General features: G+C 38.5%; 1 protein-coding gene and 1 long non-coding RNA gene across 2 annotated transcripts in view; one reads left to right on the top strand and one right to left on the bottom strand.

Annotated features, from left to right (window-relative positions):
* Positions 1 to 317: 317 nt before the first annotated feature.
* On the top strand, positions 318 to 5,831 carry LOC143323239 (uncharacterized). Its single transcript, XR_013077395.1, has 2 exons — positions 318 to 5,518; positions 5,563 to 5,831. It is a non-coding gene; the product is annotated as an uncharacterized LOC143323239 (long non-coding RNA).
* The window catches only part of wsb1 (WD repeat and SOCS box containing 1), a 45,677-nt gene continuing 34,936 nt past the window's right edge, over positions 3,494 to 14,234 (bottom strand). The window contains exons 6-9 of the mRNA XM_076734996.1: positions 11,897 to 12,069; positions 10,658 to 10,771; positions 7,466 to 7,573; positions 3,494 to 6,221 (exon numbers count right to left, since the gene is read on the bottom strand). Of these exons, the coding sequence (XP_076591111.1) occupies positions 6,059 to 6,221; positions 7,466 to 7,573; positions 10,658 to 10,771; positions 11,897 to 12,069 (558 nt within the window). The 3' untranslated portion in view covers positions 3,494 to 6,058. The remainder of the gene's footprint in view (positions 6,222 to 7,465; positions 7,574 to 10,657; positions 10,772 to 11,896; positions 12,070 to 14,234) is intronic.

The raw sequence follows: 14,234 nt of genomic DNA, 5'->3' as shown, positions 1-14,234 counted from the left end.
GCATACTTCATGTCAAATTTTACTGCATGTCCTGCAGTCACTCATTTTCTCACCTTTCCAGCGTTTTGTCTCTGCCGCAGCTCTCTCCGAACACGACATGGAAACACACTGGAAGTGATCCAACTGCGGAGGCCAGCAGAAGTGCGCAAGTAGGCCAAGAATTTGAGTGTTAGGGGTAGTTACAGATAACTGGACTTTTGGCTTGAGATGGACTGAGAAGGGATTAAACATCTGTCTTAATATGTTAATGGTTTAGGATGTCCTGTCAAAGTTGAGATTATGACCAAACTTAAAAAGGAAAACACACAGATAAACTTCTCACAAGAAATTCCTTTATTGAAAGCAGAACTGAGAAATTGAAAAAAAAAATTGGATTTAAAACACTTCCTATAGCTCTCATTCTGATAGCTGGAAAGTTGGAGTAGCAATACTAATGTCCAATTTAATCAAATTTGAGTGCCAAAAAGAAAGAAATGATAAAGAGGCTTGATATATTATTGTAAAAGGGGTAACTGACCAAACAGCAATAACATTGGTGAACATACTGTACAAAAAATAAAAAACGTAGCACAAAACTGGTAAAAAAAAAAAAAAAAAAGTGCACAGGAAGAAATGAGGTTTTTGACTAGCCATTACTCAACTAAACACGAATGTCAAATCAGAGTGGCAGACGTTTCTGATCATAGTGCCATCTATTTGAAGATTCACCTAAGTTGTAGATGGAAAGATACAATATGGAGATTGAATGTTGTCAACCAAATCAAAACTGATATACAGACTTATTTGGAAGAAAACAATAAAGGTGAGATGGACCCAGCTACATTGTGAGTTTGTTAAAAGCAGTTATACATGGACAATTAATTGCAATTACAAGCAACCTCAAAAAAGAGAGAATAAAACAATCTGAGATTAACCTAACTGAGACATAAAGAAAAAGCAGATCAAAGAACACAGCAACAAATTAATAAGGTGAGAAAGAAAATTAATGAAGCAGAAACAAAAGCAAGATATTGAAAACAAAATTATTAAGAATCAGGACCCCAAGCTGCAAAATTGTTGGCGAGACAACTACAAAAACAACTGCGTAAACCCACCACAAACCATCCTAAATATGAACCAAAAGAAACTCAAAATATTTTTAGAGACTATTACAAGGAACTTGACACTCGGTCATTGGCCTTAAATCAAAGTGATTCATTCCTTTACACCCTGGACATACCCTTGAAAGGTACAATACAAAAAGAGAAGCATAACACCAAAGATAATGAAAGATGAAATCCAGACAGCGATAGGAAAACTTAAATCAAACAAGGCACTTTTAGTGTGGTAGTGTGGTAGTGTGTAGTGGTAGCGAACATTTGTAACATTTGTACCAGACTTGACAGACAAGGACCAAACTGGGTTTGTTAAGAATAGACAAATGCAAGATAATACTAGAAGAACATTGCATATTACACATAAAACACATAAAGATAATATGGCAGTAGCTTTGATTAGTTTAGATGCAGAACGTGCATTTAATATTGCCAAATGGGAATTTTTATATTCAACTTTGGAGAAATTTGGATAAAATACAAAATCAATTCAACATATTAAGTCTATCTATAACAAAACCACAGCTAGAGTAAAAGTTAACGATTCTTTCAGAAGCCTTCAAATGAGAGGAACTAGACAAGGCTACTGCTTTAGTCCTACTTTGTTTGCTCTTTAAATCAAGCTGTTGGCTGAAATGGTCAGACAAAACACCTCAATAACAAAAATAGAAATTCATAAACATACAATATTCTTTTTATACATTATTAAATAACACAAAGACAAGTTTGTCTCATCTTCTATAGAAACGTTTCTCACAGGAAATAAGATAATTTTCCCTGCATTTTTTAAAATTATTAATTCCTTAATTTAATTTATATAATAATTACGATCTCATGATATATACCATTATTGTGATAAAAAAACAAAACAAAACATATACAGTAATAGAAGATTTCGTCAATATTAGATTAGAATGAATTAGATTTAGATTTACTTGTCCTTCTGCAAGGGAAATTGTTTGGCCTAGCCTACATTTAGGAATGCTTGTCATTGCCGGCCTCTGGTGCTGCATTCATAACATCCATCAGTTTAGTGATAAGGAGTACAAGACAAAATTTGTAAGTTGTCTTGTCCCACACAGCTAGGATACATATCTACATACTCACATAATAATATATTTATGTGTGCATTAATAAGAGGATTGAAGCAGAAATTTAAAAGTAATGCAGAAGTGACTTTCCCTTGTATCTAATGACCCCTGTATGCAGTAATTGCTAAAGTAATTGAATTACTTTTGAGAGAAGTAACTTTGAGAGAACTAGAAACTGTAACATGTTTTTTTATTAGACGAATAATTATGTAGATAGAGGCTGAACTCTTTGATCTATGGTCTGCTGTGAGAAGTTAAGTCACTTTGTTTCAGTGTGTGTCCACCTCCCTACTGTATAACTACATTAACAGTCTAGGTCAATAATAAACCTGATCACAGTTCATGTGCACACTGAGCACAGAGCTCTGTGTGAGTGTTTTAACTGCTGGCTGATTTCCATTCTGCTGACAGGAGGATCCCTGAGTTTTTAGGAAAATTGGGTATATTTGGAATATTCTATAACCATCAAATTATCAGTAGCAACTGTGACTGCCAGACAAATACCTTCTGTTATCTGGATAGATTCTGGACAAGATGCACAGATTCACAATCCCTGTAATATAATAATACTCCCTACTGCCAGTAAGCTCATCTGCTCCTAGTCTGGACCAAAAGTGGTGGACCTACAGACCAACATTACCATCTGTGGAGTCACACAGATAACATGGCTAATAATCAAATTATCCTAAACAATCTCAATGATTTTCTTTTTAATCTTACCTCGACTAGGATGTAATATTATTAAACTGTGATCTCAAGATAATTTGCCTAAAAAACATAGTAATTATGAGAGGCCAATGTCAAATCCATCTTGTCTCTATCAGGTGTGCAGAGTGATAGCACATCTGATGCAGGTCCACTGTAGGGCCTTTTCCAGTCACATCACAAGCAAGACATATAAATAATACATACAGATACAGAAAGGGTAGTAGTGTCCTAAAGGGACAGAGAAGTAACCTGACTGAAACTCCCCTGAATGAATAAAGGTTAAAAAAAAAAAAACTGCACAGGGATCTTTCTATCCCCAATCCAACTGAACACCTATGGGTGATTTTGGAGCAACATGAGCTAACACCAAAAACCCAAAGAGGGAATACCTGTTGGAAACTGTTGCTCATCCCTCGAGTTCCACTGTCCAGCAAATGTGATCAAACTCTTTTGTTGCTGTTGTCAAGTTTAACATTGTTGCATATTCATGCATTTTCCTTCAGACACTTTAATGCATGTGGCCCAAAGAGGAACAGGAAGTCATAAAAGCTTTACATCTGAAAGCTCATTGCTTATTTTCGTGTTAATAATCACAATTACTTTGTCAAAAAGCCTTTATTGAAACCACACACACACACACACACACACACACACACACACACACACACACACACACACAAGAAAACTGCAGGAATTTTATACATTCATATGTTTGATATATTTACCACTTCATACTGCATCTCACTGAGGCAGGACTGTGTTTTTCCAATCACCATTGTTACAGGTATACACACATCATATAATGCAAACCCCTGTTAAGGTTCTGCATAGACCAAAGCATTGCCATCCATTCATGAGAAACCCTCTCAGCAGAAAATTATTACAACCCAACCACTTTAGTAAATTATCTGAACAAGAAAACCTTTGGCACTGTCACTGTCAGACACTGCCAGGAATGACTGACAGCTGCTCTGCACCCACCTTCCTACTGAAACACAAGCAACAAACACTAAAAGTTCACTTTCCCTTCTTCATATCTTTTCTTGCTGACATAAAAACTGAAAATAATGATCAAGAAATAGAAGATTCTGAAATGCTGCATCTTAAAGAGTAATTTTGGATTATCATGTGCATATAGTTTAGTGGGCATGAGTCTTTGACACCACATAACCAAGGCTGGCAGGTGACTGGTTGGTTGCTTTGGATTGCTTTCAAGGTTGCTGGAATTGCTTATTGTAATTTCAACATAAAGCAAAAATGTGACAGGGCATAATTGCACTGCCACTGCCAGGCTAAATGTGACCAGTAAAGAAATATAATACACCTATGATTCTGGGTTTTAGCAGTAAGATTATTTGTAGAGATTTTCACATTTAAAGGAGAACAAAGTGAACAAAATACAAAAAAGAAAACAACAGAATATTTTGAATATTATTAACAAAATAAAGTGAAAAAAGGATTAAAACTTTGATATATTTATAGGCATTATACAATTTTGTATATACATATGACATGGAAATCTGTATACAGGTTGTTGTACAAGTTCAAATACAGATAGCAGTTAAACAGCAGAGGTGCCATGGTATAGTGTGCAATCATCAAACAACACCAGTCTCAAGGTTTTATACTTCCCACAGACAGACAGACAGACAGACAGACAGACAGACTTCTCTGCACCTCTGGTGAACTAACTAAATAGACAGTGCAACATATGACATGATCTACAGGATTTCAGGCTGATGCACATGTTGATATTTGACAGTTTAAAAAAATCTGACAATCAAATACCGGATGATTTTAATTTTCTGGGCACAAGTCATAACAAACATTTTTCATGAAGTTCTCTAAAATTGGTTTTCCTAACAAGAAATGTATTGGGCAGGACAGCTGGCAGTCGAAAAAAAATCTATATCAGTACTTTCTGGTGGACAAACTTTAGAATGGTGACACTTTCAAAAAATATCTTTGGCATTTCTGTACATCAATTTTTTTTAGTTATTGCCGTCATTTGTTTTTGTTGTGGAGCTGATAAACATGCTAGCTCACTGGCTAGTGAAGCATCTAGCTTCTGGTGTTGCCTATAGCTGAAACACATTAAGAATTCTAAATCTGCCCATTTCAGATGAGTGTAAGTGTGTGACTGTGCCATGGTGGTGTAAATACTGTTTCAGAGAAATATAAGTGCTCAATTTTAATTTTCTTTTAAGTCAAGACAATAATGAAATGGAAAGATACTATATTTATACAGTATCAGTAGTTCACAGATCTGAGTATTGGCCTTCAAAAACCTGCATCTTTTAAACCTCCCATGTGGTTCTTCCCTTTAGCTCACCCACTTGCAAACAGAAAAGGTTTACTGAACTTGGAGAGATGGTGCCAGCTGGAGGAGGAGCTGAACACTTGTGCCACTGTTCAACAGCATGGTATGGCTCAATCAACTTGCTCTTTTTTGATGTTCTATTGTCAAATTTTGCTACTACCTGGTAATGTTTTTAGTATAGCCTCCGTCGACAGTCGTGTCACTGTCTGGGCTCTGATGCTGCACTCCCCAAATCCAACAGTTTTTTACAGCAGACTTTTGTCTTGCTGCCATCAGCCTTTTCTGAAACAAAACTTGACTCCGAGGTGTTCCTGTGTCATGGCGTTGGTGTTCACATGGCATTGCTAAGAAGCTAAGAATTCGTTGAGAGGATACTATCTGCAGTGGAAAATCAAATCCAGGTACCAAAAGTGAGTCGAATCAAGCTGAGCCAGGACGTACCAGTGGGAACATGGCTAGCACCACTGCAAAGATTCTCACATTAAGTGCAATAGCCAATTCAAGTCAGAGGAAAAGATGTGTATACTGAAACTGGTGGAGAGATGGACCCAGCTGAAGAGGAACACTTACAGGTGCTTACTACCACATTGATATGACAGAGGGGCTGGCAGGCCCCAGTACACTAATTTACAAAAGCACTTACAAAACTAAATATGTACAAAATAACACAATATCCTGCTGATAGTGGATGTGCTGGGGGTTTCAGTAAAACTTTACTCTTTTCCTCCTGTCCTGATCACTTTCTATGAAAAACTGTTTATTTTTCAGAAAATAAGGGATTTGTTGGTTTTCCAGCATGCTGCTACAGCAGATTAGCTGGTGCAGAGGTGGTGATTAGGGGGGAATTAGATGACTTTGTAGGTCAGGTAGTCACGAAGCGGCGTGGGAATGGCCAGGATCTCCACCTGCTGGGTGGTCATCACCCGGCGAAGGGCCATCCTGCACATGTGCTGCAGACTGGCAATGCTACGAGGACACTCCCAGAAGTGCACACTACCATCACGGGTGCTTGAACCCCCCCCACCCCACAAAAAAAAGAAGAATAATGACAAATCAGACAGGAGTAGGTAGTTTAACTCTTGAGCTGTAGTGGTACATTACAAATGACTTCAGTCTGAGATCTCTTAACAAAATTAAATACATACAGCCTGCCGATGGAGACAGCAAGCTCATATAAAACATTGGCAACTGATTTCTTTGACTATTCTATCTTAAAGCAGGAGTCAAAAAGATGTGACAGAGGTAATGTAATGTGAACTGTGTTCAGAATAGTGTGTGTCTGAACTAGGGGTGGGACTTTAACGCGTTAATTATGATTAATTAATTACAAAAAAAAAAACGCGTCAAAAAAATTAACGCATTTAATCGCAGTTTGCAGTCCAGACAACACGGAACGTTTGTAAGTGCACGAGTTCCTGGTCCACCGATCACACTGATGCACAAGACGCGTCAGAGCTAGGGTCGTTTCTCAATACCAAGTATGCCAAGTTCGGACTTACGAACTTACGAACTTGGCAGTTCGGACTTAGCAAGTTCGGACTTACGAACTTACGAACTTGGCAGTTCGGACTTAGCAAGTTCGACCTGGGAGTACAGTCTCTCCGGGACGGGAGGACGCAGGACGGTCATTCTGCAATAGGGATGGCAGCGTACTTGATGACGTCACCATCGCAGCTCGTCTGCCGGTTATCTTCGAAAACTTTGGAGCAAATTTTAAAGTACGCGCTATTGTGATGAATCGACCACAGATTTTAAGTTTTAACATCCACTTTCTCACATAAAATAATCTTAAAACCACATTCCGTACTACTAAAACAGTAGTATTTCGAGACTTGTAACTTTACAGTTGTGAGTCCTCTTCTCCGCTACCGTTGCTACAAAATGCATTCTGGGATACGTGGCTGCCCCAAGTCCAAGATAAGAGCATGGTTTTGTGCAAATTGTGCAAAAAAGAATTTGCCTACCACCGAAGCACATCAAGCCTACGGTACCACCTGAATGCAAAGCATGTTGCAGCGAGCACAGAAACCGCCGGAGCTGTTAGTGCTAGCAGTCCTGGTCCGAGTACGAGCAAGCGGTGCCAGCAACCCACAGTGGAGCAAATGAAGCAAAATGTGGCTTCTTGTGGCAAATATTGTTATACCATTAAACTGCGATTAATTGAGATTAATTAATCACAAAGCCTCTAATTAATTAGATTATTTTTTTTAAATCGAGTCCCACCCCTAGTCTGAACATGTGTTATGTCTTACCCCGCAGCAAGGACACTTCCTTCAGCAGAGAAGGCACAGCAGAGGCCACTAGTGAGAGAGGCGATGGCCTGAGGAGCCCTTTCCTCTATGCTCCAGAAACGAACCAGCCTGAGCAGAGACACAAAAAAGAACAACATAAGGACACTGCTGTCAGAAATCAAACTGCATGCAAGAAATTGAACTTACTTTGTGTTTTTATGGTTAAAACAGACTGTAGTGAGTGATTTTACATATAGGTTAATTTATTCTTCATTACCATCCAAAAAAAAGTTTTTAGAAAAAAGATTTCAAATCACAATTTTTTCCCTCTATCCTACTGCCATGAATGAGGAAAACAGTTTGATCCTCTTCCTGTAAGCCAAATGGCACTGTAACTTCCAGAATGGTTCCTGTCCTTGCTGCCCAAAAATAAATAAATAAATAAAATAACCTTTTTATACATTTGTAGGTCACTGCAAAAAGATATCTGCAAGGAATTAAAACATTGTTCAAAGAAGATTTTTTGAGTTGGATATTATATGGCTTGGATTACAAATTATGTGTCTTTCCAGAATATTTGTCACCAACAGTTTATTTGATCTGTTTTATGAACTGTGGGAACCATGAGGTTGACAGTGATCCATTGTTGTTTTGCACATGTGTATTTTTGGATGTTTGTTATTCTAAATTTCTGACTGAGTCTGGCTTGACAGACTTCAGATGAAACTGTAATGAGTTTTAATGCATAGGAATGATTTACTTTGAGGTTAATGCATTTCCATTTTGGGTGGAGTCACAGTGATTGATGGTCATGCTCACCTGTCAACTTTATGTGAGTCCATTCTCTGTGATTCACAGTGATTGTTGATTTCATTCACCTGTTAGCTTACATTGCATCCTTAAGCAGAAATTGTATCCCTGCAAGTGTACACATTGATGAATGCCAGATGTCCAAAAAGTTTTGTGTATTGCCAGACAGATGACTGAGCAAACTTGGTACACTGCTGAGTAAGACCCTCTCTGTTTCATATATGGACACAGAGATTTAGGATAACCAACCAGATAGTCAGAGCACAGTGGCAACCTTCCAAATATATCACAGATGCAATAAAGTAATTCCCCAAATATCCAAAACTCTATCTAGAGCCAAAAGATCTGTGTTTCCATCAGTTGATGAAACATACAACACCACAAGAGCAAGACTGAAAGCTGACATCAAGGAGGTAAAGCAGAAACATCAATAGACATTGAAGAGAGACCTCAACACGAACACACCAAAGATATCTGGCAAGCAATCCAGAACATCACAAGCTACAAAAGCAATAGTGTCATGAGAGAGGCCACATTGCCAGATGAGCTTAACACATTTTATGCTGATCTGCTTGACAAGAGTCAGCTGTCAAGTCAACTCCACCTGGCCTTACTGTCAGTACTCACTGTGGATGTGAGAAGAATCCTGCTGAGAAGACATGTCCTTTCACTCCCATGTAAAACATCGCAAAAATCAGGCACATCCTGTCTAAAAATGACGCAGAAAAACTAATCCATGCATTTGTAACTTCAAGGTTGGATTACTGCAATTCCTTACTATCAGGTTGCCCAAATTCGTTGCTAAATATTCTCCAGTTGCTCCAGAATGCTGCAGCACGTGTTCTGACAAAAACGAGGAAGAGAGATCATATTTCTCTGATATTAGTCACTCTGTACTGTCTCCCTGTAAAGCTTAGAATAGAATTTAAAATCCTCCTCCTTACTTACAAAGCCATAAATGGTCAGGCACCATCTTATCTTAAAGAGCTCATGGTACCTTATTACCCCAATAGAACACTGCGTTCCCAGAATGTAGGCTTACTTATGGTTCCTAAAGTCTCCAAAAGCAGAACAGGAGCCAGAGCATTCAGCATTCATCAAGCTCCTCTCCTGTGGAACCATCTTCCAGTCTTTGTCTAAGAGGCAGACACTGTCTCTACATTTAAGAGTAAGCTTAAAACTTTCCTTTTTGATAAATCTTCTAGTTAGGGCTGGCCCAGGGCAAGCCTGAGCCAGCCCCTAGTTATGCTGCTATAGCATTAGACTGTCGGGGGACCTCCAAAGATACACCAAGCTCCTCTGTCCTTCTCTCCCTCTCCATCTACACGTTTTCATGTCCTACCATGGAGTGTTACTAACTAAGCTTCTTCCCTGGAGTCTCTGTGCTTTGTCGTCTCGCAGGTTCCCATGGATAGTGGCTGAATCTGGATTGTGGATTATAGCTATGTCTCCTGTCATGGCCCTGCCTGACATCCACTGCAACTGCTACTTCTATTATTACATAAAATGACAATAAATGAACCACAATATGGTGATACTCAGTCCAGGGTTTCCGTCAGTGCCTTTTAAGCCAAGCGGCCCCCTTTACAATTACAAAGTCATTTGGCATACGCTTTTATCCAAAGTGATGTACATATGAATTCACACACCGATGACACGGTATCTTGCTCAAGGATACTTTAGCATGTGGACTGCCGTGGCCAGGGATCGAGCCACCGACCTCCTGATTGGTGGATGACCGCTCCACTTCCTGAGCCACAGCCACCCTTTAAGGAATAACTCATGGGTTGTGCACGTTTTATGATTTTTCACGTGCAACAACTCAGTGCTTGGCCAGACAGCAATCACAGTAATTGACAGCTATCTACCAATCATGTCACATACAGAAGCTATGTTCCATTAATACTCATGACTCCCTGCAGGATTTAAAAACACACTGAAGCAAACAGCGAAGCTTTTCGGCTGCACTGCTGTTTACAATTCATCCCATGTGCACAAACGGTTTTAGTGAACAACCATATCCACTCAAGGGACACACAGCTGAACTTGCAGTTTTGTCAAGGCTCACACTGAAATTACTGCGCATTCAGAATTTTAAAATACTAACCATGCAAACAGTGCACTTGTTTATCTACTGCTGAAACATGTCCATGGTGATATAGCTAACCCCATGACGCACACAATATCCTAGAAATAAAAAAAAAAAATTCTGGGTTTTAAAGAATTCCTGAGGGCTTATACCGCAATGTCAGCATGTTAGCATTTCATTTCGAAAGATCCCCCAAATTTGAAAAACAAAACAAAAAACTGGATATTGAGAGAGATATTAATAAAAAAGAGTTAAAAATTAAGAAAATACATCATGGAATAAAACTTTAACTCTGCTGCCATTCATTGTCTTACCTGTCATCAGTAATGCTGGCAATGTGGCGACCGTCAGGGCAGAAGCTCAGAGAGCGAACCCAGCGGTCATTTGCCCCTCCAGCGAAAATGGGTGATGGAGGAGGAAAAAGATGGCTAAAAGGTGGGGAAAAAAGGTTCAATGAACAATGAACATTCACTGTTTGTAAAAGACAGAAAAGCTTCACCGTTGTAAATTAATATGTATATAACTTCGACAGAAGAAATAGCATATTGATTCTCTTGAAATAAAAAGTTAAACTCGTAAGCAATAAAACACACTTTCACACACAGTACCAGGGTTGGTTCTTTTAGCCAATGTTCGGTATGTCGTCAACACACTTTGGGTACCAATAACAGACCTAATAGTTATATTAGTAAGACTAAAATCATACAATTGGAAGCCAAAAAGGACTACAAATCATCCAAATGCCACATCCAGGTAAGCAAGACCAGATCAAAGAAAATCAGCCGCAGAGGTCACGGCTGCCATGAGGGCACTAACCAGCCTGACGACAGCCCAGTTGGACAGTGAGTATATATATAGTCTGTGTGTGTGTGTGTGTGTGTGTGTGTGTGAGAGAGAGAGAGAGAGAGAGAGAGAGAGATATGTTGGCATGCTCTCATTAACTGAGTGATTTATGTCAGTGAGATGTTAGTATTTTCCTTAAGAGATTATTAAATATTTACCTTATTGAATAAAATAGCCTATTGCTTGAATATTACATTGTTTTCATGTTTTTCACACTACTGGTTAAAACAAGAAAGTGGCAGGTAAACAAAACTGAATGGCTCGTAGGCTTGGAATCCACCTACCATAGTGACAGCTGACAAAAATGTTCATTTCCAACCGTGCACATTACACTCAAGGGTTATGCAATTACAGCCTTATTTTAAACTAAAGTTACATATAGGCTCACTTTAAAGAGTATCTTTGGCTGAAATATTGATAAAAATAAACAATCCTTGCATGAAAGTTTTCTGAAGGTTCACTTATTAGTTTTTACTGCGACTTTTAACCACATCTCAGGGTCTTCAGCAGATGCACAACTAAACACACTGCATCCCCTGAAGAAAAGGTTAAATTTTTTTCATTAAAATACAACACTTGTGTTTTATATAATGACATACAATACCAATACTTAGTAATTTAATGACTGACAAATGGAAATAGTAAGGATACTCGATGCTGAGTTTTGAAGAATAAGGCATTCCAGACATCCTATTGTGTGCATTTTGTACCCCAGTTCCAGCAGGACAGTGGCCTTGTGGTGATCCCACACGATGACCCGGGTGTCATATGAGGCAGTAGCCAATAGCGCCCCATCTGGTGAGAACTCACAAGACACCACATCATTGTGGTGCCCTTCCAGCTTCCGGATCAATGTGTACTTATCCATGTTCCATAGGAACACCTGCAATGTGAGGAGAGGACTGTTATAGCCCATGGAATGACTGGATACAGTGTAGTACAGATGTGGCATTTTACTCTTATCATTACTATATGCACATCAAGCATTTATAAATTAAATTAAGCAACATAAATTAAACCAGAATTAAAAAGAGTTATGCTCAGGTTATGTCATTGTAAAGCTTTGTAACCTTTAACCAGACCGAACAAACAAAACAGCACATGCTACACAAGCAGCAAGGCTATATCAAAATGCAACACTTCACCTACATTGACAATTACCATTAACATTACAATATTTTAGATAATAGCATTAAACTACAACATCATAATTTAAATGTATACATATTTTAATACATTATTAAATGTACTACATAAATATTTCCATAATTTTAACAAAAAAAGTCTACACAAAAAAATGAGAAAATAAAACAAGTAGTAACTTAAGGTAACATAATGTTACTCCACTGGTTTCTCCTTTCAGAGTTTTAGTTCACTGTGTTTACAATAGGCTCGCACCTCCGGCAGAAGCCTACGAAGAGAGACAGATACTGCAAGAGAAAAGAATATTTTATGGCCAAAGGATTGATACCTCTGGCAAGTACACATATGCATACATACACACATACATACTGTACACACACATACACTAGTTGAAAAGTGATTATCTGTGGAAGCATCCTGCAGACATGGTCTGAAGTTTTAGCATAAATATTTATCCATGAATCATCTGAGAACTAAGCAATTATGTAACTTCTATACCATATCACTCTTTGGTTAATTTGAAATCGCTTAAAAGTGCCGCAAATGCTGCTTGTGAACAACTGCATTTAATGATCGACATAAAAATCATAACAGTCACATGCAAGCTAATGGTTCAGTTTCCTGAGCACATTTCTTCCTCTCTGTACTACCTACTTTTATTTTTTAGTTTCCCAATTGAAGTTAAAACATTTGCATAATTTTCTCTGTTGGATTTCTCAGCTGTGTTTTTTATCACAACTATGCTGGTGGAGAAATGCTGATGAAATACAGCACAAGTTACTGTTGTTCCACTGTTGCTGCTAACAGCAGAAAAACTCAAATACTCTTTATAAAATCAGAAAAGGACACAGAAAAGTTACCACATAACCAGACAATTTGTTGACTGTTCAACAGTTTTAAGGCAACAGCTGATATTTGTGGGGTACAAGTGCTCTGCAAAAGCACAAAAATGTTTTATTTCTGTATATCAACAATAATTTGAAATCTGTACAATAATTCAATGACAAAGGAAATTGGTCTAACATTTGCAAAGCACTGGCAGCTTCTAAAATTCTGGTAATAAAAGAGAGGCTAACGTGCACTCTGTTGACAAAGCTATTTAAAGATAAGGGGGGAGGTGTGGAAGCGGTTTTGGGAGAGAGGTGGTAGGTGAGGGGGATGGATGGAGTACTTCATAATAAGTCTAATGACAGTTTTGAACTGAAATTAAAATAAATAGAGGAACTGCGACAGCAGAGGTAGACAGACACGGAGCAGCACCTACGTACAGATTGACCTTGCGGGTCAGGTGCCAGACTGCCCCTGGCCAGGCCTTTGGGCATTGTGCACTGTGCGTCCCCAGTTTACACCGGCTGCTCAAAATGTCAGCGCGGCCCTCCGTTCAAAACCAATCACACACTGAGCTCTGCCACCACCTGTGACAGGGAGAGCAAGACACACACTGTAGGGACACACACAGCCTAACAATGCTACTACCATGTCTACCATTACCACCACATGTTCAGATTGATCTAGGGCTGCAACACTGTAGTTAAGGTGAACTAACAGTGGCCAGTCTATGGAATCATTACCCAAAAACATGTCTGCTTCAAGGACTGCAGATATATGGCAAGTCAATTCAACGTGTAATAATATAAGGTAATATTTTTCTTTTATAAACTGACTGACAACATGGATGGCTTTCATAAAGTCAGAATTGTCTTCAAAACTGCAAAAGAATGTTTTTTGGAAGTTTCATTAATTTATTTTCAAATTCCCCAGCTGTAATGATTTAAAGGTGTGGTCTGGAAACAAATGTCCTTATATATGACAACAGAGAAAACAGTCTCCAATGCATGCAAACTTCAGAACATCAACAGCCTTTTTTGTACTGCAAACAAAACCCAAACAGAATCTAGATGCAGG

The sequence above is a fragment of the Chaetodon auriga genome, chromosome 7 (genome assembly GCF_051107435.1).
Source record: "Chaetodon auriga isolate fChaAug3 chromosome 7, fChaAug3.hap1, whole genome shotgun sequence".
NCBI lineage: Eukaryota > Metazoa > Chordata > Actinopteri > Chaetodontiformes > Chaetodontidae > Chaetodon > Chaetodon auriga.
This window is presented reverse-complemented; position numbering and strand designations above follow the sequence as displayed.